This window comes from Amphiprion ocellaris, chromosome 20, assembly GCF_022539595.1.
Source record: "Amphiprion ocellaris isolate individual 3 ecotype Okinawa chromosome 20, ASM2253959v1, whole genome shotgun sequence".
NCBI classification, from domain to species: domain Eukaryota; kingdom Metazoa; phylum Chordata; class Actinopteri; family Pomacentridae; genus Amphiprion; species Amphiprion ocellaris.
Window position 1 is genome coordinate 27,301,303 of NC_072785.1, and position 20,906 is coordinate 27,322,208.

General features: G+C 36.7%; 1 protein-coding gene across 1 annotated transcript; it reads right to left on the reverse strand.

Moving 5' to 3' along the window:
- Nucleotides 1–16,460: 16,460 nt before the first annotated feature.
- LOC111582844 (peroxiredoxin-like 2A) lies at nucleotides 16,461–17,519 on the reverse strand. Its single transcript, XM_023291701.3, has 2 exons — nucleotides 17,455–17,519; nucleotides 16,461–17,161 (listed from the first exon to the last, which is right to left on the reverse strand). The coding sequence occupies exons 1-2, from the start codon at nucleotides 17,517–17,519 to the stop codon at nucleotides 16,726–16,728; spliced, it is 501 nt and encodes a 166-aa protein (XP_023147469.2). The 3' UTR covers nucleotides 16,461–16,725.
- Nucleotides 17,520–20,906: the final 3,387 nt, after the last annotated feature.

Genomic DNA, 20,906 nt, shown 5'->3' on the forward strand with positions numbered 1-20,906 from the left:
ACGCCCTGAGGCTGGCGATGATGAGAGGCCTGAGCGAGAGGCAGAGAGACATGGAGGAAGTGTGTTTGTCAGAGGGGGTGAGGAGGAAAAAGAGCTTCATACAGTACATATTGACCTGGCCTTTGCTATGGTGATGTTGCAATCTCCTGACCTGGCCCCGGGATCAGAAATCTATTTAGTTTAGAGTGCAGAGGGAGAATGTGTGTGCTTGTAAGTTGTGGGTGTGTGTTCAGGTGAAGACGGACATTGTTTTCCTCTGCTGCTGTATTAATGTAATGGGTGTGAAGTGCATCGCATGCTTGCACAGAGAAATCACTTAATGCAATCATGCAAAGCTGCACAATTAATGGAATATTAATCATAATCAAGATTTTGGCATCTTGTAGTTAAATAATTATGATAATGATAACTTTATTCATGTAGCATCTTTTAAAAAGTTTACAGCTTTCCAGACGGGGCAAAAAAGTAAAGGAGGATATTCAGGAAGACCATTGCCAGTCCAAATGGTGTTCCGAAAAATGGAGTTTTAGTCAATACTACAACATCAGATGAAATGGTAAAATAACCTCCTGATATCCCCACCTTCACCCAACCTGTCGAGGCAGATGGCCGCCTCCCTACTTACTACATAAATGCATAAATGAGTAAATCAATAAAAAGGTTAAAGAGAATAAAATGAGCAAATACAATTTTTAAAATCAATTAAATGATAAACATAAATGATTAAAATGAACATCATATAAAGACAGGCCTATAAAAATGGGATTTAAGAAGAGATTTAATGAAAGAAAACACTGACAATGAACACAATCAACTGAAATAAGCATGCTGTCTTTAAAAAATTGCTAATATTACACCATTTATCAGAGCCAGAAACTGTAAAAAGATACAGAATTGTGAGCTTTATAACTTTCCCATGGTCCTTGAACTATTCATGTGTAACATGCAGTTTGATTAAGAAACAATATCTACTATCTATCATTAAAATCACTTTATTTTACATATCTTTAATAAAAATTTGCCAAAAATAAACCATTTGCTTTAACCAGATCCTGGAAAAATAAAATAAATAAAAATCTGTGTGCCTTGGCACAGCCAGTGTCAACTAGTTTCTCAGCTTTGACCAACCGTCAAGAGAGAAAAACTCAGAAACTTTCCAGCTGAACTGCAAGTTCTGTTTACACAGAGCAGATGGGGAAAAACAAGTTCAAAAATAAGTAATAAAATATCCATAATAGGCAGAGTCACTATTTTTCCAGTATTAGTAACACCTGTGGGCACATGGAAGAATGTTGTTGATTCCAGGTTTTTAAAAATATTTGTCAATTAAATAATAAAAGAAATGTAACTTTTTCTTTTCAGTTTTTGAATGATCTCTCTTTCTTAATGGTTGTTCTGTTTCCATGGAGGTGCAGGACTTTATATTGTTGTAAAAAATGAACCGACAGTGAATAAAAGTGCGAGTGAAACTGCTTATTGTTTAACAGGTTACACTGCATGTCTGGTAAATCTGAAGTTGGAACACTTCACTAACTGACTGGGGAGACCAGAAGTTTCTTCTTGCACAGCTGAGCAGCTAGCGTCTATGTTTGGGCCAAACGATTCGATTTTAAACGCAATTATTGTGATCTGAAACAAAGCAATTAGCACATTGTGAAGGTTGCAATTTAGGAGATCTGTTATGCATTATCCCCATCCACCATAGACTACATTTGAGGCATTTAGGGAACATTAGTAAAGTATTTAACTAAATTAAGATGAAGAAGAATCTTATTTAAAGTAGGGCTGCAATTGATGACTCTTTTCTAGATTAGCTGATCATTTGTTTGGTCTATAAAATATCAGAAAATGTTTGAAAGATGGTGATCATTGTTTCCCAAAGCTCAAGAGGGGGACTTCAAATCTTGTTTTGTCCCAAATGTAAAGCTATTTAGGTCACCGAGGAGCAAAGAAACCACAAAAGGAGGTCATTCCTCTCCACTGCAGTAAGACTTTTCAATGCGTCTGGCAGCTCACAAAAGGACTTTATCACTTTGCCTGCTGATTAAACCACTTTACATACTGGACACTTTACATTCTAAACACCATTCATTATGTCTGTAGACTAATTTTTCACCTTCTTATGTCATTTGCACATTCCATCACTCTTGTAAATTCTGTTGACTTGTTTCTATATTATATTTTGTATATTTCTTAAATCTTATTTCACTTTAATTTCATTTAATTTTCATTAATTTTATTTTATTTCATATTATTGTTTACCCCTTTAATGAATATCCATGCTTTTTAGTGACACACGCCTACATTCATAGTTCCTCTCCATAGATTCTCTCTGCATCACATTTTTCAGTCAATAATGGATCATTTCAAAACAGACACAGGATATAGACCACAAAGGCAAAGGTTACTTATGCTACTGGGATGTAGAAACGTTTTTTGTCAATTCCAGCTTGTCTCAAGCTCATTGGTAATGATTGGAGGTCATTAAGTGACCGAAGTCTTTGTCATGGTGCCCCCTTCCTAGCTAAACCCCCTAAATGCTCTCTTTTCACCACTGCAGAACTGTGAGTTGTCCGAGTGACCACCTGTTCTAATTTAATTTAATTTAATTTTAGCTTCACTTTATACCATAATATTCTGTGCTGTCTTATTGTTTACCCCTTTATTGAATATCCATGCTGCTGTAACAACTTAATTTCCCTTTTGGGGATTAATAAAATCATCCAAGACTAAAATATTCACATTTAGGAAGCTTTTTATTTTTGGTCTTCACTTAAATTAATTAGTTTAAATGGCAACAAATTAAGACAGGAGACAGTGCGCTGCTTAACATTTCTCCAAAATCAATGCATAATCATGATCTCGGTATTGATTTAAATAATTGCGATGATCATTTTGGTCATATTTGTGCATCTCTTCATGCATTCATACTAAAATCACTCTTTTTAGTGACATACAGCACAGAATGAACAAATGTCAGCTACATAAATAGTTCCTCTCCATAGATTCTCTCTGAGTCACATTTTATTCCATACAACTTTATTTATGAGTGTGTTGCGTGGGGACAATTTAAAACCAACATAATGGAAAAGTTAAAACTAGATTTTGACACTGGGTTTGTGTATCTGACGTAGCGCCGGCGTTAGGTGATAACATGAGTGTCTCTGGAGAGTTCCGTGCAAACACAGGTCTGCTCTATTGTTGGCACCAGCGCCGTGTTCTCACTTTCTACAGCTGCTACTTATAGCCCGGCTGCACACTCGCTTAAATAATGTGTAACTTTCAGAAATGGATTTCGATTCTCTCCCGTTCATTGATATTTCTTAGCTTCCTATGTGGGCGGTAGTTGTGAAGGTAAATATGCATTGCAGATATATTTCTATTTATGTGTTGACTTGAGGAAGTTGCAGTGATTGTTACTGTGCAGAAGTTTGACTCAAGAGAAAAACTGTTGATAGAAATCAGTCAGTTGCAAAATGAAGGTCATATATAACTTAAACCTTCTTCATCCCTCTGTGATAAAGTCTGAAATGAAAATGCTATTTAACCTCAGAGTCTGCGGCCCGATCAATCTACTTTCTTTACTTTTGCCCATGCACACCGCATTGATAAATATGCACATATTTGGTATCGAAGGATTCAGGAAGTCATCACCTTTGCAAAAATAGCATCAATTTTCCTTTATTTTTTATGCATCTTGCAGAAAAGCAGCCTAAACGTGCATTAGGAAAAGTCGTGATGGCCACTATAAGTTGGGTCTTGCAGGACTTCGACGTTAAAAGGTGCAGGATTATAAATGTTATGTCAATTAATTATTCTGAAAAATCGGTTTTTAATTTAGAAAGACAAAAATCTTCTGATGTCCTACACACAAAAGCAGCGTAAACACATGTTGTTGAAAGTCGTGATGACCGCTGTAAGTCTGTCTTGCAGCATTTCTAAGTCAGAAGACGCAGAGTGTTAAATGCTCCATCAGTCTAAAAAAATCAGTTTTTAATTAGGCAGATAAAAACATTTGGGAGTAACAGTGGTAATGTCCTGATTTGTTTTCAAACACGTTTTTAACAGTTTGTAACTAAATTGATATAAATACAAATCTAAGCCTGATTCTTTATTTACATCTACTGCCGCATAGATATAAAACACAGAGCACAAATTTGGGCAGAATTGAAGAGAAGCAAATTTTTAATATTTTTCTAAATCATTAATGGATAAATTCAAAACAGGCACATGATATAGGCCACAAAAGTAAAGATTACTTATGCTACTTCCCAGTAGCTTAAAGGAACATTGTCTGCCAATCCCAGCTTGTCTTAAGCTCATTATCACTGATCGGAGGTTATTAAGCGACACAGAAGTCTTTTCATGGTTCCCCCTTGCTTGATAAACTCCCTAAATGATCTCTTTCTGCCAACACGGAACTGCAAGTAGTCTGAGTGACCACCTGTTCTAGTTACTACAGTGTGAAACAGTAAGAGTCTCCACCTGGTGGCGCAGTCAGGTGCTACAGCTAATCTATAATACATTTTCTGAAACGAATGTAGAGAATACAGGTTTTAACCCTCTTTCACTTAATTTCTTTATTTATTTGGACAGGACAGTGCATATTAATGAATGTACAATCTCATAAGTTTACACAAGGTTGCAGTAAATAAGCCAGATTTAACACAAGGCTAATTTCCATCCACTGTCCCACACACAAATGAAAAACTTACAGGGTTACAGACATATAAAAACAATACGGGGGTCCACGGTTTACGTCATCCTCGATCTATGGCATTTCATTGTTACGTTGGAACTGGTTATGTGGAACCAGCTGATGAGCGGAGCGGACGAATACATCCTCACCCAGCGCTATAAGACAGCTTTGTTTACATTCTCCAGTTGTATGCCACCTTGGATTGTGCTACACTGGCTACCTTTTTGCCCTTCATTATGGCTCCCAAGTGTAGGTCAGACTCTTCTGATGGCAGTGCTTCGAAGAAAAGGAAAGCCATCTCCATGGAAGTGAAATTAGATATAATAATATGCTCAAGTTATAAAAACAGTGCAACATATTCTGTTCTGTCTGCTTTCTGAAGAATTGATCGATGTCGTGATACATGTAATGGCTTTGTTTACATTTTCGCCGGAGTTCCGACTTACGGTGAAAATGGACGTACGTCGATTGGTAGGAATGGAACTCCGACGCAAGTCAAGGACCCCCTGTATAGTAAAACAGAGATATTGATGATAATTTAATTTTGACTGGGTTAAACCTACCCATAAGTGCTATTATTTTAGTAAAGTAATGCCATGCCTTATACTGTCTCTTAAAACTGACAAAGGTAGAGCTTTCTCTGATGGCTATAGGTCAGGTATTTCAGCCTTTAATAGATAAGACATTCTGTGCAAAGGAGGACTTTCTAAATTTTACTTCAGTCACCCCTGGTGGCTGACCTTGTGTTAGTAATACCATTTGTCTTTCAGATAAAATCCCCCAGTGGCGGTGGGGCCGCCCCATTCATAGACTTATATATTAGGCAAGCACTTTTAAATGATTTGAAATTCTCAAGGCTGAGGAAATGATATTTCTTTAAGACTGCACAATGAAGAAATGACTGTGGCTTTTTTTTTCATTTGTGTGTGATTTTAGTAACTTTAATGTACCTGAAGTGTGTATTAGCTCGAAAAATGGTATCGAATTTCGACTCCGTATCAGCAAATGCAAAATATTCCATGACTCAGATTGGATTTAGTACAAAAATACTGCATCAGGGCACCCTTCTGTAACTGTGTTCTTGATCAGAGATCTTGTATGAAAAAGGCACGACTTTATTTATATCTCTTGGCTCCTGTTAGTAGCAGATAGCAGATATTCTCCTGATAATCACCAACCTGAAATCTGTCTAGTTCCTTCTCGTATAAAAGCACTTGAAGCTGCGACTTTAATAAAATATCAGCTCTTATCACACCCGAAAAACAATTTTAGGATCTCTACCAGAAGCGCTGTTTTTCATTCCCGTCGCTGACTGTGTGGGGTTGTCAGGGAGTTAATAACAAAGACGGCAGAAGAGAAACTATTTCCAGCAGACGCTGTTGCACATGGCTGCAGTCTCGTGTACTTATTCTGCTTACCGGGATGCATCATTACTGCCTGATGCACTTGGTCTGTGATTGCAGCTTTTGTTTTGATTCCGATGCCTACAGAGCGCATTTATTTGTTGATCACAGCTGTTGTCTCATGAAAGCCTGTAAGTACGCCTTCTGACTGCCAACTTTTCCTGTATTACTCATTTATTAACCGCTCAAGTCCCATTTCATCGGCGCTGACAGTCGGCTTTAATTAGAGGTGCGTCTCGTCTTATTGCTTCGTATTGATCGGAGCTATTTGGGGTTTGATCGCAGCCTACAGCTCTTTCTTCCAAAGCAAAGTAGTAAAGAGAACCTTTTTTTTAATTTTGTGACTTTGTTTCTTCGTTAACAGGGTCCAGATGAACTAAAGCTCCTAAATGAAACTCATGCAGAGGTTACAGTGGCAGTAAGAGGACGGTCAAAACACATTTTCTTCCACACTTCTTTCTTCACGCTTTGCCTCTTAATTCTCTTTGTTCTTATCCCATCATCGGTTGTGACGGCAATTTGCTCATTTTGTTCTGCTTTTTTTTTATTGCATCTCTCCCAGTTGCTGCACCATTAATTATCGGCTGTCATCAACGTCCTCAGACACAATAAAACTTTGGGTTTTTAATTGTCGCCGCTTTAGTTTTAATCACATTTTTGTCAAGTCATTACATTTTTCTTCATGTATTATTAATATTTTTGTATCACTTGGGAATATTTCAAATTGTTAGTGTTTTTTTTCAACACATTTGTGTAGTTTTAGCATTTCTTTGGTTTCATTTGTTGTCAAAATGTAAAACGAAACCTGACACATTCATAAAACAGTAATATTCAGATAGATGTGATCAATAACAGGTTTATACAGATATGCTTGCAGCTCTGTGAGGTTTTAATGAAGGATATCAGTGCTGTTGAGAAAACAGCGGCCTGTAAGCATTTTAATTCGATTGTCATTTTACATTTGCATGTTAGTTTGGTATTATATACTAATTAGCTCCTAACAGATCAGCTATGGCTCAGTGTGACAGGATAAAAACTTTGGCTATTTAAAAATCTATTTAAGTCGGCAACAAATTTTTAAATTCTTTTCTAAAAACCCATTTTTATGGACTTGCTTTTATGTGGTGTCATATATTTAGTTTATTTATTTAATTATTATTATCTTTATTCCATTTCACCATTTATGGTTATTTAATAACATATTAATTTTATTTATTTATTATTGATAAGTATTTTTTAATTTTGCATTTAAAAATATTTATTTACATATTTATATTATTTTATTTATTGACTCATCAATATTATTCAGTTGTATCCATTTTAAAACTATTTATTTCTTTACATATTTAATTTTATTCATTTACTATTATCATTATTATTATTCAGTTTTACTTTTTTGTTGTTTTTTATTTTATTTGAATATTTAATTAATTAGATTTATTTTCTATTATAATTTTTGTTTTACTCTTTTTAAATTACGTATTTATTTTATTTATTATTTAATTTTACCTTTTTGAAAATATTTATTCAATAGTTATGTTATTATATTTGTTTACTCTCATCATTATTATTCAGTTTTACCCAATTTTTAAATAATTCATTTCTTTACATATTTATTTCATTTTATGAATTTACTACTAGCATTATTATTCAGTTTTACCTTTTTGATTTTTTTGTTTATTTCAATATTTATTTATTTTGATTTATTTTTTTGTTTTTCAGTTTTACTCTTTTTAAATTACCTATTTTTTAAAATATTATATTATTGTATATATTGTATTATTATTTTATGCCGTTATAGTTATTATTCCCATTTTTGTTGTTGTTTTTACTCTTGTTTTTATGGGTTTGCCCTGCTGTCTTTTCTGTTATTCTACTTATTCTTTATTTTATTTAAATTTTATTTAGCATTTTTAGTGCTTTTCTTATTTTATTTGTATTCTTTGGTGTTTGTTATATTAATTTCTTTTGTAAATATTTTACTGCATTGAACTATACCTACCCTTTTGTGCTTCTCTAGCCTTTTTTCTTTCTGTTTTTATTCTTGTTCTTATTCTTTGAGCTTTATTTATGCTTTGAAATAGCACATTAAGAAGCAGGAGCTGTCTTACAAGTTGTACTTGAAACAAAAAAAGATCAAAAATGTGAAAAAAAACATTGCTGTATTGCCAAGTTTATGTACTGCCCCAGCTATTTGTATGTCTAAAGAGAAGCCAACCCAGTGGCACCACCCAACCCCGACCATGTGTCCACGAGTCTTTTAAAACACTCAGAATCACTGTGTGGATGCAGAAACTACAAATCCTCCATGAATCAGGACTAATTTGTTACACTGGTTGCACTAGTGCATCTACTTTTTACATTTAGATCTGGCAGCATGTAGTTTAGGTGCTTCCATAATGTTTCATGCTGCCTGAATAATACATTTTATGCAATGCATTTTTTATTTTGTCCGTTTCTGTACACATTTTTAGTTTCTAAACACATTATGCAAATGATTGTAAAAAGGAATCAGTTTGCAGATGAATGTTTCGTGCATTTGAACTGTGGATTTTCATTTGAATAAGCACAGATCAACAAAAACGAGTTTATTGCAGAAACATGAGCCGGTTAAATTAAAGTATTCTGGCTATTAGGCACCTTTGAAAAGCGACATCATACACAGGAAGTCCTAGATGAAGTCTGTGCACTGGTGGTGGTAGAGCAGCATTAAGAGATGCTGATAGACAGTTAATATTTATTATAACTATGTTTATAGAGCACCTTTCAAAACAAAGTTACAAAGTGCTTTACAAAACACAAATACAGTAATAAACCCCAAACATGCAATACAACAATATATAGTTAGTATACAATAACAAAAACAGGGAACAGATCATGTGATATAAAACAATAGAAAACAAGACAATTTATATAAACAGACTAGGAGAAGACCTGACAATGAACATGAGCCTTTAGAAGAGGTTAAGTGATTTTGACAATGTGGGAAAACTGAAATGACGAAGAGAATAAAGCAGCAGGAACAGCCGATATTTACTGAGAGAGATGTAAACAGAATGTGAGTGAACAGATCTTTATTGATGTTTTGCATGAGCTTCATAATGATGATCTGCAGCTTGAAGTTGGTAAAAGGCAGCTCTTTTTAGATTATAAACAGCATTTAATGTTATCATTTCTGACTACTTACTGCTTCAGTTTGCAGCTGAAATGCTGCAGGGATGCTCTATGGATGAGATTCTGAGAGATATTCTGTTTATTTAGCATTTCAAACATAATTTTTTTTTCAACAGCAGAAGCTCTGTTCCCAGTCACACCACGGCTGCACACTTTGCGATAGACGCATAATGTTAGATGTTGTATCAAGTGTTTTCCACAGACTTGTGCATGACGAGATCTGTGGAAGTTAGAAGGAACAATTTACAGATGTTCCCTAAACGTCTCACATGCATCAATAGAAACTATAAGGCATGTTGTGCACAGAGAGGCTTCTAGTCTCCACTGATGAAGACACTGTTCATTTTATTTGCACATTTAAAACAATAACCATGTTTTTCCAGTAAAAAACGGTTACGATTGCTGTTACGAATTAACCTGACAAGTTTAAATATTTGTTTTTAAACCCTATAATGTTATTTATGTTGGAACTTTAAGGTTCAAAGTAAACGTCATTATCCCTGAATAGCAATTAGTCAGCAGTGGTACACAATTACACCACACTCTGAAAATCCTGTCTAACTTACATTTTAGGGATTCAAAACCTACAAAAACTATATAAAATACTAATTTACTTTGTATATATATACTTTACCTTATGAGAGTGCATATGAAGGTTGAGACCCTAGAATAATCTAACTAATGTAATATTACCTAACTTAACCTAACTCTCATAAATATGAAGACCCTACAGCATTATTAATCATGGAGATTTATCTTCTGAATGTATAGCTAATGTTTTGACGCTATAAAATATGCATAATACTCCTGGATTTCCTTAATCCCCCATAAGCAAGGTTTGTTTTTATGTGTTTAGAAATCTTTATTTACCAGTGCAGAGTTACTGCAGCACAGGAGTTTTCAAGAGGTGTGAGGCCAATTTTTTTTAAAACAAGGAATGAAATAAGACATCTTAATGCCAGATTTAAGTGATTTTTAATCTACCTGCAAAATGTGACGAGCACTGTTACAACACATGAAAAGGTTTAGTTACACTTGATGGAATTTGGTTCAGGTGTCCCAAGATTGCAAAATGTTTAAAACAAATATTAATTATTTTTGCATTTTATTAACAACAAAAAAAGAAAGATGTACATTAAGAAACCATTTCTGTTTGAATTTGGAGTGTTGCAGTCATTGTTTTAAATGACTGTAAAATGTTCAGTTCTCTAATGAAGACACTGAGTTCATACCAAAGACTTACATCTGTTCAAAGAGTTTAAACATGTCGATCCACAGGATTTATCGAGAAATATATTTACGTTTTGCTTCTTGTTGGGGATGTTCAGTGATGTTGAAAGAGGATGAGGAGGCAGACCCAGATGACTTTGGTTGCGGTTAAGGTTTACTGATATCAGGAGAAATGACACCAACAGAGCAACAGTACATGCAACCAATGCCAGCATCAGTTCTGAGGATTCTCTCTGATCTTTGGGTAGATATTCTTCTCAGAGGGGTTAACTTACTTTATCATCTTACCAGGAAGCACAAAGAAATGATAAAGCTTCATGATCTTTGTTTTTTCTAGTGATGCTGTCCACCTATCACTCACCTACCTGCAACTATAGACACCTTTTATTACATGTGTATTACAGGCCACTTGGCCAAATGGAAGTCTACCTCATAGAAGCGTTTTTGCACACATGCCTTATCTGTTTACCAGTGGTCAACGCTTGTGTATATTGTTTATATTGCTTGTAATTTCCCTTCTTTTTCTTTTTTTTTTTTTTTTATTTCTTTGACTTACAACCGGGACCCGAGTATTGATTCCGTGCCACCTCCTCTGAATACATGTGCTGGCGTGACAATAAAGAACCACTGAATTCTTGGTTTTAGAAAAATCAGCTTCACATTATTGATGCAAAAAAAAATCCCATCTTTGCATTTGCAATCAGCTCATCCCACGGTCTAATATGATGAAGCCCCCACAGTTAAAATGAACTAAAATGAGGCAACACAGTTTGGTTGTTCTCTTCTTAATACTCGTCTGAGCCCAGTTTCAATATTTATTTTTGTCTCTTATTGTACGTCGCCCGCTGGAAGCCAAACATTGTGTGGCTGTGAACGAGTCCAGCATCCCCTTTATTAAAGCACAGCTCTGATGAGGTGGCTCTGTAGACTCCCTCCCTCATTAACACCCAGCTAACACCCACTGCTAGTGGAGGAAATGCTAATGCACTGGTGGCGGTGACAAAGAAGTATTACGTGTTTTTAATCAGCCACACGCGTAAGTGTGGATTTTGCACTTCTGCTTGTTTTTACGGAGTATTTCTGCAGGCGAACGCTTCGTCTTCTCCGTGCTTCTGTGGGCGTCTCAGCTCTATATGTGTGTGATTTTTGCTGAGAGAGATCATTAGCAGTAATGTGCACTGGCCTGATTCTCTGGCCGTCCTCTGCTCCTTCACATGCATTAATATTTTGGAGGAGTCACCTGGTGTAACTGAAAGCTTATGCAAGCACAATCGCCACCAGAGCGAACACGCGTTGTGTTCGCCGCGTCTCATTATCAGGACAGAAATGGGCAGATTTGCTCACGTATGAAAAAAATAAATCGATTTTTAATGCATGCACTTTTGAACAGATGTTTTCGCCGTGCAGCATTTTGCTTTTTCACCACATCTTTGTCCACATGTTCATGATTGTAGCAGTAAAAGGAGAAACCATCAATTCATTCAGAAATAGCTCATTTTGATTTTCTGTGAGCCTCTCTGGTGATGCTTTTATGACTAAAAGAGAATAAAGATGAAATATTTAGTCCACAAACCCAAATGTCAGATCTTCAAATTGCCTGTTTTGTCTGAATAGCAGTTTAAAACTCAAAGATGCTCTTTTGAATGATAGAAAACAGAGAAATTTAGCACATTTTGATGCTTGTAGAAGCAGAAGATATGTTTTTTTCCTTGACCTGCAACTACTAATCAGATAATTTACTTGTGAAAGATTAATTAGTGTCCCGGATCTTTTGATTGGATGAAATTCTGACTTGCTGAAGGTGTCTATTGTTCAGTTTGTCAAATACGATGTGTCAAGGTACAGTTAGACTGGAAATTTAAGGAAAATTATTGATATATCGCATCAAAAAGAGGATAAAAAGTAATTTTTTAGATTTTAATGTATAAATAAATGAGAAAACATATTTAAATGAAAATGAAATTAACTGAAAACGTGGATGTTTAAACCCTTTGAACCTCAAAGTATGACACATCGACTTTGAAAAAACAAAATCACCAAAATTACACCATTAATTACTGTCAAACTGTAAAAAGAAAGAATTTTCAATGTTCCGATGGTCCTTCACTTGAGTATGAGATCCAAGTCTGAGCTTAAAATCATGGTATTTCAGTAAAATTACTTATTTTCTACATGTCTCATTATAAAAAATGCCAAAAAATAAACCATTTGCATCAGATTCTTTGAAAAAAAAAGTCTGTACAACTTTGAAGCCATTTCAGGGACTCAAGGATGAGCTGCAGGCCGTGTTTATGTAGAGAAGATAATTAAGATTAAAATTAAGTAGTAAAATGTCTACAGGATGTAGAGCTGCTATTTTCCCCCAGTAGTGGGCACTACATAATATGTTGTACATGTTGATTTTAGTTTGTTTAATTTTTGTGAAACAGTACAAAGGAGTTCAAATTTAGCTTTTAGTTGTTTTTTGCTGTAAGGCGTTAAAATTGTGTTGCACTGCACAACTTTTCAGTTTTTTCTGCTACTTACAATAGTTGTTCTGTTTCCATAGAGGTGCGGGACTTTATATTGTAGTGAAAAATTAATCTACAGTGTGTAAAAATGTGAGTCCCTATATAAAAAATGTCACCATCTCACAATTTAAAGGCTTTTTTTTTTTTTTTGAGAAATTAGTACCTTTGTGGTGCAAATGAACATAGCTGGTGTAAGACAGGGCTGATGAGGAAAACAAAACGTGTCCGAAATATCTAAAAATTTGAATTTGACTCAACAAAACAAATAAAGTGGTTGGAGTGTACTGGAACGTAGAAAACATGAAATGAACTTAAACCATTTGCTTTTGTTAACATTACAGACAGAATCAACACAAGAATCATTCATTAAGGTATTTTTTTGGTTAATTTTTAATCTTAAATGCAAACTGAAGAAATCTGATTTAGACAACATACACTACTGGTCAAAAGTTTTACAACACCCCAACTTTGTTGCTGCAGCTCCACCTGTCAAACCTGCAGCTCCAAGTCTTCTCTTCACAGTTGAAACTGAGACTTCCTTCTACAACCACTATTAAGCTGTGCTTGAAGCTGTTGACTCTCAGAAACTTGTCTTCTGATTCTGTTGTGGCTTTGGGCTCTTTTTGAGTTTCCTCCAGTTTCTCAGTGCCTTTTGATGGTGAAGAAAACTGGACTCACTGACACCTTGACTTTCTTTATTTCTCTGTAGGAAAGACGTACATTTTAAGTGTTATAATGGTCTGTTTCTGTTCTATTATTAATTGCCTTTTCCTCTCCATTTTTATAGCAACACACTACTTTCTGCAGTACAATACTGTTCAAATAATGCTCTGGAGGGTTTGGTGCCATGATGTGTTCCAGCACTACTTTTATGCAGACAGAAGGGGCTGTAAATAATCTAGAAAAGTTGGGACACCTGTAGGATTTGGTAGCACCAACTTTCAAGGCTGATCAACCTCCATTGCTGCAGAACAGCTTTAAGTTGTTAACCCATTTCTGTTCCCTGAAAAGGCCTTTTTGTATAATTCTGAAATGTACATTATTTTTCAGTTTTGGGTAACCTTACCTTTTTTTTTTAAACCTCTGGCAATTCATCACTTTCCTCTGTAGCATTTCAAGCTTTTCATTGGACTTGAACTACTTGAATTTCAATAAAAAACTGGAAACATTGGGGCGTTCTAAAACTTTGGACCAACAGTGTTTATGAACATGAATTGCAAGGGATAATAAAAAGTTAACTTCTCTTGAATTAAGACTGTGATTTTCACCTTTATAATTATCATAGAAAGGGGTGGTAGAATAACAGATGCAACACGTCAGTGTTCCCACGGGACGACGGTGACAAACTCGCTTCCTGTTCATCCAAGTGAAAGCTGATTTTCTCTGTTAACACGAACACGTCTAATCTTCGCAACACTTTGGCACACATGTTCCGTTTATCAAAGTAAGTCACAACCGCTGCACAGCTTTTATCTTCCCGATAAACAGCCTCCGTTTTCGCCCCGTAGAAATGGTCTCCAAGTCAAATGTAATCTTCAAAGGGAGGCACTGAGGCGTCCTCGTGGCTCCGTCTCCAGGACGTCCTTTTATTTGAATCTGGAACGGGACCTTCGTCGCATGGCTCCATTTTTTTTATTTCCTCCTAATCGTTTTCATCTTTCTACTGCAGATTAGTCAAATAAAGCCAAATAACCTCAGCTCTGATCGGGGTGAAAATCAGGGTAGAATGTGACAAAAAGCAGACATCCTTAAAAAGTGTGAATGCAGCTAATTAAAAACACATCAGAAAGTGGTTTGTAGTGGTGCTAATGTGCGTCGAGGAAGCGATAAAGTCAAAATCTTAAAATAAAAAATGGACTAGGATGCTTAATTCGGAGCAATAAATCTCCACTGTGGCACTTTTTGGGATCTCTTCTGCTTGTATGTGTACACATTTGCTCTAATGATCCCTGCAGGGAAATCGGGAGACTGGTGTCCTATATGCAGTAGCTGTGGTGATGCATTAAAGCATAATTAGTGAGCAGCAGAGGGATCCGGTGTCCTGGTACATGTTCCAGCGCTGACTTGCATGTGTCTGGCTGCCCTCTTTCAACTGAGACTTAATTCCGCTCCAGCTGCTCCTGTTCTGTATGTTTTAAGTCAACATACAGTAATGTGAAAAGCGTGTACACAGCCAGCGAGATACGCAACGTAATGTCCCGTTTAGCGGTTCTTTACAGCAAACGCTACTCAAGACGCAGAGTGCACACGTCTTTGAACGCTGCTCAGAGGAATTACAAGTGATTTTTAGTGACGGCTGTAGAAAAAAACACAAACTTTTCATTTGTTATTCCGTCTTAAATCATCCGGTTCCTTCTGCTCGACCATCTCTGATTTGCGAGAAACTTTTTTTTTTATCATAAACTATGAATGTTTAACCCTGTAAAACCTGCTACTGAGGTTGAAAAGCTTGTTAGCTTCAAAGAAATTACACCAATTATCAGAAGGAGAAACTGTATAAACAGGATTTTTTTGCAGTCCTTGAACTACTCATCGACAAATCTTCAGAAAAGTTAACCAAAATTTCGCTTAAAAATGTGATGCATAATCAAAACCGCTTTATTGTACATGTCTTACTTTTAAAATATGCCAAAAAATTAACCGTTTGCACCAGAAAAACAAAAAAAAATCTGCACTCGACACAACTGACAAGCCATTAGTGACTTAACTGTGATTTGATGAAAATTCAGAGACTTTTTGGCTGAAATGCAGACAGTGTTTACATACAACAGATGGGACACAAGTATGGAAATGAATTAAACATGGAAGCGTGAAATATTAATAGTATGTACAGTGACAGTCTTTCCAGGATGAGTAACACTTGTGGGGACTTGGAAAGATGTTGTGTATGCTCAATTTCTTGAGTGTCATACTGCACAGAAGACATTTCTGAGTTCAGTCTCCTTCTATTCATGTTTCCATAGAAGTGCAGGACTTTATATTGTAGTCAGAAATGAGCCCACAGTGAGTAAAAATGTGACTGGAGCAACAAAAAGAACCCAGAAACTGCTTGGAGTTCAGAGGGTTAATATTAACTCGTCACTAGATAGATAGATAGATAGATAGATAGATAGATAGATAGATAGATACTTTATTAATCCCGAGGGAAGTTGAAGTGTTCAGCGGCTTACAACAACATAAAATAACAAAAAGGCAGGTTAGTAACATTAACATTAAAGGTTAGTATATACTATAAAAACGCTTCTAATTTTAAAATCTATATAAAACTAAATGCCGTTAAAATTCAATATACAGTATTTATACATTTCAAGGCATGGTGATTTAAAGTGACACTGACAGGTAGTTGGAAATATTGTTTCATCAAACTACCTAAGGTGCATGAACATTCTATAATAATCACAATGGAGGCACCATGAATAACTGAAAGCCAATCAGACTGAATTTCTTGGAGTTCAGAGGTTTTAAACATGTTCCAACTTAATGCAAAGACAGCTTTAGAGACGGTTTGATTGTTTACAAAACCGATGCAGAGTCCTGAGTGTTGAAGCTTCAGCTTTAAGCTTCCTAGATCGAAGAGGAGTTTACAACTTTACAGATATCCACTCCTCAAACTGGCATGAAATCTTTCTCTATACAGAGAATCAAACATCTACGGGCTTCTAGACTTCCTGTAGCACATATTCTGATCCAGCAGAGGTAATAGAAAGGTTTATTTCTTCTCTAAATGCTGCAGCTCCTGTGATATTCTCCTGACGGCTCGGATGACTTCTTGAGTGTTGACTTTGTCTCCGAACTCGATCTCTCTGTGCTCCAGAAGTATTCCCTGCTTTCCTTGTCCAATGACGAAGACCCCACCGAGGACACATCCTTCCCCCAGAACGTTTCCTGAGAAGCTGTTCTTAAAGGCCCTCAGGCCATTCATCCAAACCCCGACATGCAGAAACCCCAGCAGACCCATCTTCTGCTCACACCCGTAAAACTGTCTCTTCTCATCCAAGAAGATCTCCCCGTTGAAGAACGGTCTGAAGTTCTGGACCTCGGTGCCAACGTCCTCCTTCACCACAGCATACAGAAGAACCCTGAGCTCGTCCAGCTGGGCTGTTGTGACTCCGTCTGCCTGCTGAGGGCCAGTGATGATCGGGCGGCTTTGTCACACACATAGTCAAAAATCAAACCTGGATCAAAAGTTGGAATCTTCAAAAATGTTTTCAACAAAGAGTCTTCAGGCAGTCCTCAGAGTCTTATGTGAATAATATTTATTCAATACAGAGGCTTCAAGAACAAACATGAGCAAATCTCGAGATTTTAACTGACTACACAAAGCGTTACATCATCTTTTACACCTATGCAAATTCCTTCTAAACACTCCTCTTCCGTTCTGGAAAGCCGCAACCCATCGTCTTGAGACCCAATCAAAAAGTATGTGATGTAATCTTACCAAAAGTTACAGCACCTCCTCTTTTTTATTTCTGCTAGGTTGGCGTTATTATCGGCTTGGCTCATCGTGCCCTAGGTTTCAACTCACGAGAGCAGACGTAGAGAGGACATGAACTTCCTGTCTCATGCCTTATATGGGCTCCACAGGCTGCTTTCCACAGGATTAGTCAGTGCACTCATAACTTCAGTTGACAGGTTAGGTCTTCCGATCTTATCTTTGTTAGCTCCTAAATTTGATTTATCCTATTCCTCTAATTTTATCATTTGTTCAATCTTAAAATGCCACAACAGGGGCTTCACCAGTGAGGTGACATTTTTCAGTCCTCCTCAACGCCTTTGACTCTCCTTCCAACCCTCTTACAGCAAAGAGAGAAGACAGTTGGCTGGAATTAGAATTAGAAGGACCTTCAGCCACATGCATGCTGGTGGTTTCCCAATATTATATAGGTGGTACGTTGCTTGGAGGGAGGTTTTCTTTAGCCAAAGTTGCTGAATGAAGTGAAAATAGTAGCACGCAATCAAACAAAAACAAGCATTCCTAGAAATGTAAAGCAGTGCACAATGATCACAGTGTCTGAGCATCACTGCACTAATGATTTCCTCAGAACACACTCATGCATTCCTGACGGCTTCCAGCACAAACACCTACAAGGGAGAGAATAAACATGAAAAGAGCTCAAACTGGCTGCAGCAGCTCGTTGGTAGAAACTTTCCCTTACAGAGGCAATATGTGGAGTGAGAGTTTTTTTCTACCCGTGGAATGATGGAGCGGCGAGGCATTTTGAGTGTTTTCCATTAGTCTGAGAAATACTCAAGAGACATAATGTACCAGTTGAACACCTCCCCTCGGAGTGTGCGAGACGGCCAGAGTGTATTGCAGTGTAAGTGTTTTGGAGAGGAGATGGTGAGAGTGGTGGAAAGAGGAAGATCAAGAGAGGGGAAGACACAGAAACGAGGCAGGGAGGAGGACTGTAGCGCCGGAGAAATGGTCCGTCAGCAGCTCGGCTCAGAAAACATCCCGGCGTGAGTGTGTTGGTTCAAAGCAACGGCGAGCTCCACGGGGGATCGAGCAGAGAGAAGCCTCGACGCAAAATGCTCACGTTTGATTCCCAACGCAAAGCCAACAGTTGTGTTTGACCAGCCGAGAGCCATCAGAGGCGGCAGAACTTTTTCTGCAACAAGATGCTTTATCTGTACACAGTGCTGACATGTTTCTAACACATGTGCAGGTTGGAAGGCTTTTAAACAGGACACTGACACCCAAAATCAGAGAATATTTTCATCTACTTATCCACTATTACAGATTATACATCAATGACATGATGAGAAATAAGAGTGGAAATTTTAGCCTTTTATCTTTAATACTTTCTGAGATATTGTTGCCCAAACAGCCTCAAATGTCAATGTGCACAAAAACATGCTAAAAATGGGCAAATTTTCATTATTTTTCAATTACCCTCGAAAGTATTTGATGTATCAATCTAACATTTCACAGATGTCTTCAGAAATATCCACAACTTACGCTCTAAAAAATTCAACCTCATGAAAGATGGCTGAGCAGAAATTGTTTGAAAAATCTGATGATTTGAGGCAGACCTGATTACAACGTTTTGGATTCAGACTGATTCACCACTGGACTAGATTACAATCTTATTTTTTCACTTGCATTTTCTGTTGTTGTTTTCTGTCATTTTCAGCTGCTTTTTTGCTATTGTTACTCTACAAAACTACTCGGTTGTGTTAAAATGCACCAATGCAAAGACAAATCCCTAAAAATGTCATCTTCGCAATTTTATAGCCTTTTTTTTTTTTAGAAAATAGTACATTTTATAGCATAAATGAACAAAAGTAGTGTGAGATGTGGTTGATAAGTGAGGATATAAAATGAATGCAAAAGTTCTTGTACAGTTTTGAGATGCATCAGAACATACCAAAGTGCATGAGTGCACCATGAAAATGAACTTAAAGAGACTTAAAACTTGCATTATTTATGTTTTCCTCGTAGCTGATTTGTTAATGCATAGTAGTGCGGTTAGAAAGAGATGGAGGCTTTTATACAATGTGTCGCTTTATTTGACCAAGTTCCCAGCCAAGATTTTTAAAAAAGGTGTAAATTACAAGGTGGGATACTCTGAGATTTGGCAGCGGATCCATAAAGTTGTGCACGTCTGAGCTGTAAACGCTGCACAGCCTGTTTGGCAACGCGACAGCTCAGTCAGCGCACTGATTTGCAAAGTAGGACAGTGGTTGTTAGATAACAGTTGCTCATCAAATAATTACTATCTTTGGTGGAGAGTTACATGTTGTTACCTAACAGGCTGCTCTTCCAAGAAACGAACACAACGTTCTGATTCACAGCACACGGTCTGATGCAGCCCGGCTGTTGGCCCGTTTCTCTGTTGCTTCAAGGTTCCAAATTTTTGATTTTGAATGTTTTTATAGCAGCAAACGACTCTCTATAGATGCAGTGAGGATTAAAGTCTCTGACTCGCTCCATGTTTTGGCAGCAGATCCAGTCAAACCTGTTTGGTATTACATGTTAGTGCATGTGAGTCCCTCCCGTTGAAATTGTCGGCCCTCCCTGCATTCATGAACAGAGTGAGGGTGACCTCCCATGATGCATTGCAAAAGTGAGAGCACAGTCGAAGCATTCAGCTGATGCATGACTTTAAAAACAACATATTTTATGTTATTTATTGTATTTATGTGCACTAGTTTCATTACAGCACAATTTAAATTTTTAACCTACCCAGCATCTCCGCTGCTGTTTCCTTCAGTTCCTCACTTTGCTGTTTCTGTTCCACTCCATTTGTTTGTCTGCTTTGACTGATTGTGTGACTGTTCCACTGTGGTGGTTAAGGTGGTTAAAGTGTGTTTGTTTAAGCTGCTGTGTGTCATGGACTCATAGTGAAACAGACACATGGTGACTGGAGCACATGGAGCAGAGCGAAAAAGACAAGTGAAGTTAGAGTTTATGGAGTTAAAACCACTTTGTTACAGCGATTCAATTTATTTTACATTGCTAGCATGGGCTAATGATGGTGGTTGGATTATTTTTGGTTAATTGTCGTGTACACAACTTATCTGGTTGTAAATTAAATTAAAGCTAAAAGGGAAAGTCTAGCCGACACACTAGTTTGTTTTGGACTGAAAAGCTGTTTCTGTGACACCCCTACTATATACTGTAAAAAAACAACAACAAACAAACAGATAATAAATATTAAAATAGCAGGAAAAAGCATCATTTACACTTTGACTGTAAACAACAACAACAAATAAAAAACAAATTTAAAAAAAACAGACCAAATCATCAAATGATGTTCAATAACATGCATTTTTACAAATAATCATTTGTTCTTCCACAGTTTACATCTCTAAAAGGACTTTACTGTATTTAAATCCACTAAATATTGAATTTTTACAAGTATTTCTCATTATTTTCACTGTTTTTAG

Excerpts from the sequence above, each read along its gene's own strand:
- LOC111582844 (XM_023291701.3), bottom strand. The coding sequence starts at position 17,519 with ATGAGCCAAGCCGATAATAACGCCAACCTAGCAGAAATAAAAAAGAGG. Across the intron at positions 17,162-17,454 it reads AGGAGGTGCTGTAACTTTTG|CCGCCCGATCATCACTGGCC; the intron begins GTAAGATTACAT and ends TGTGTGACAAAG.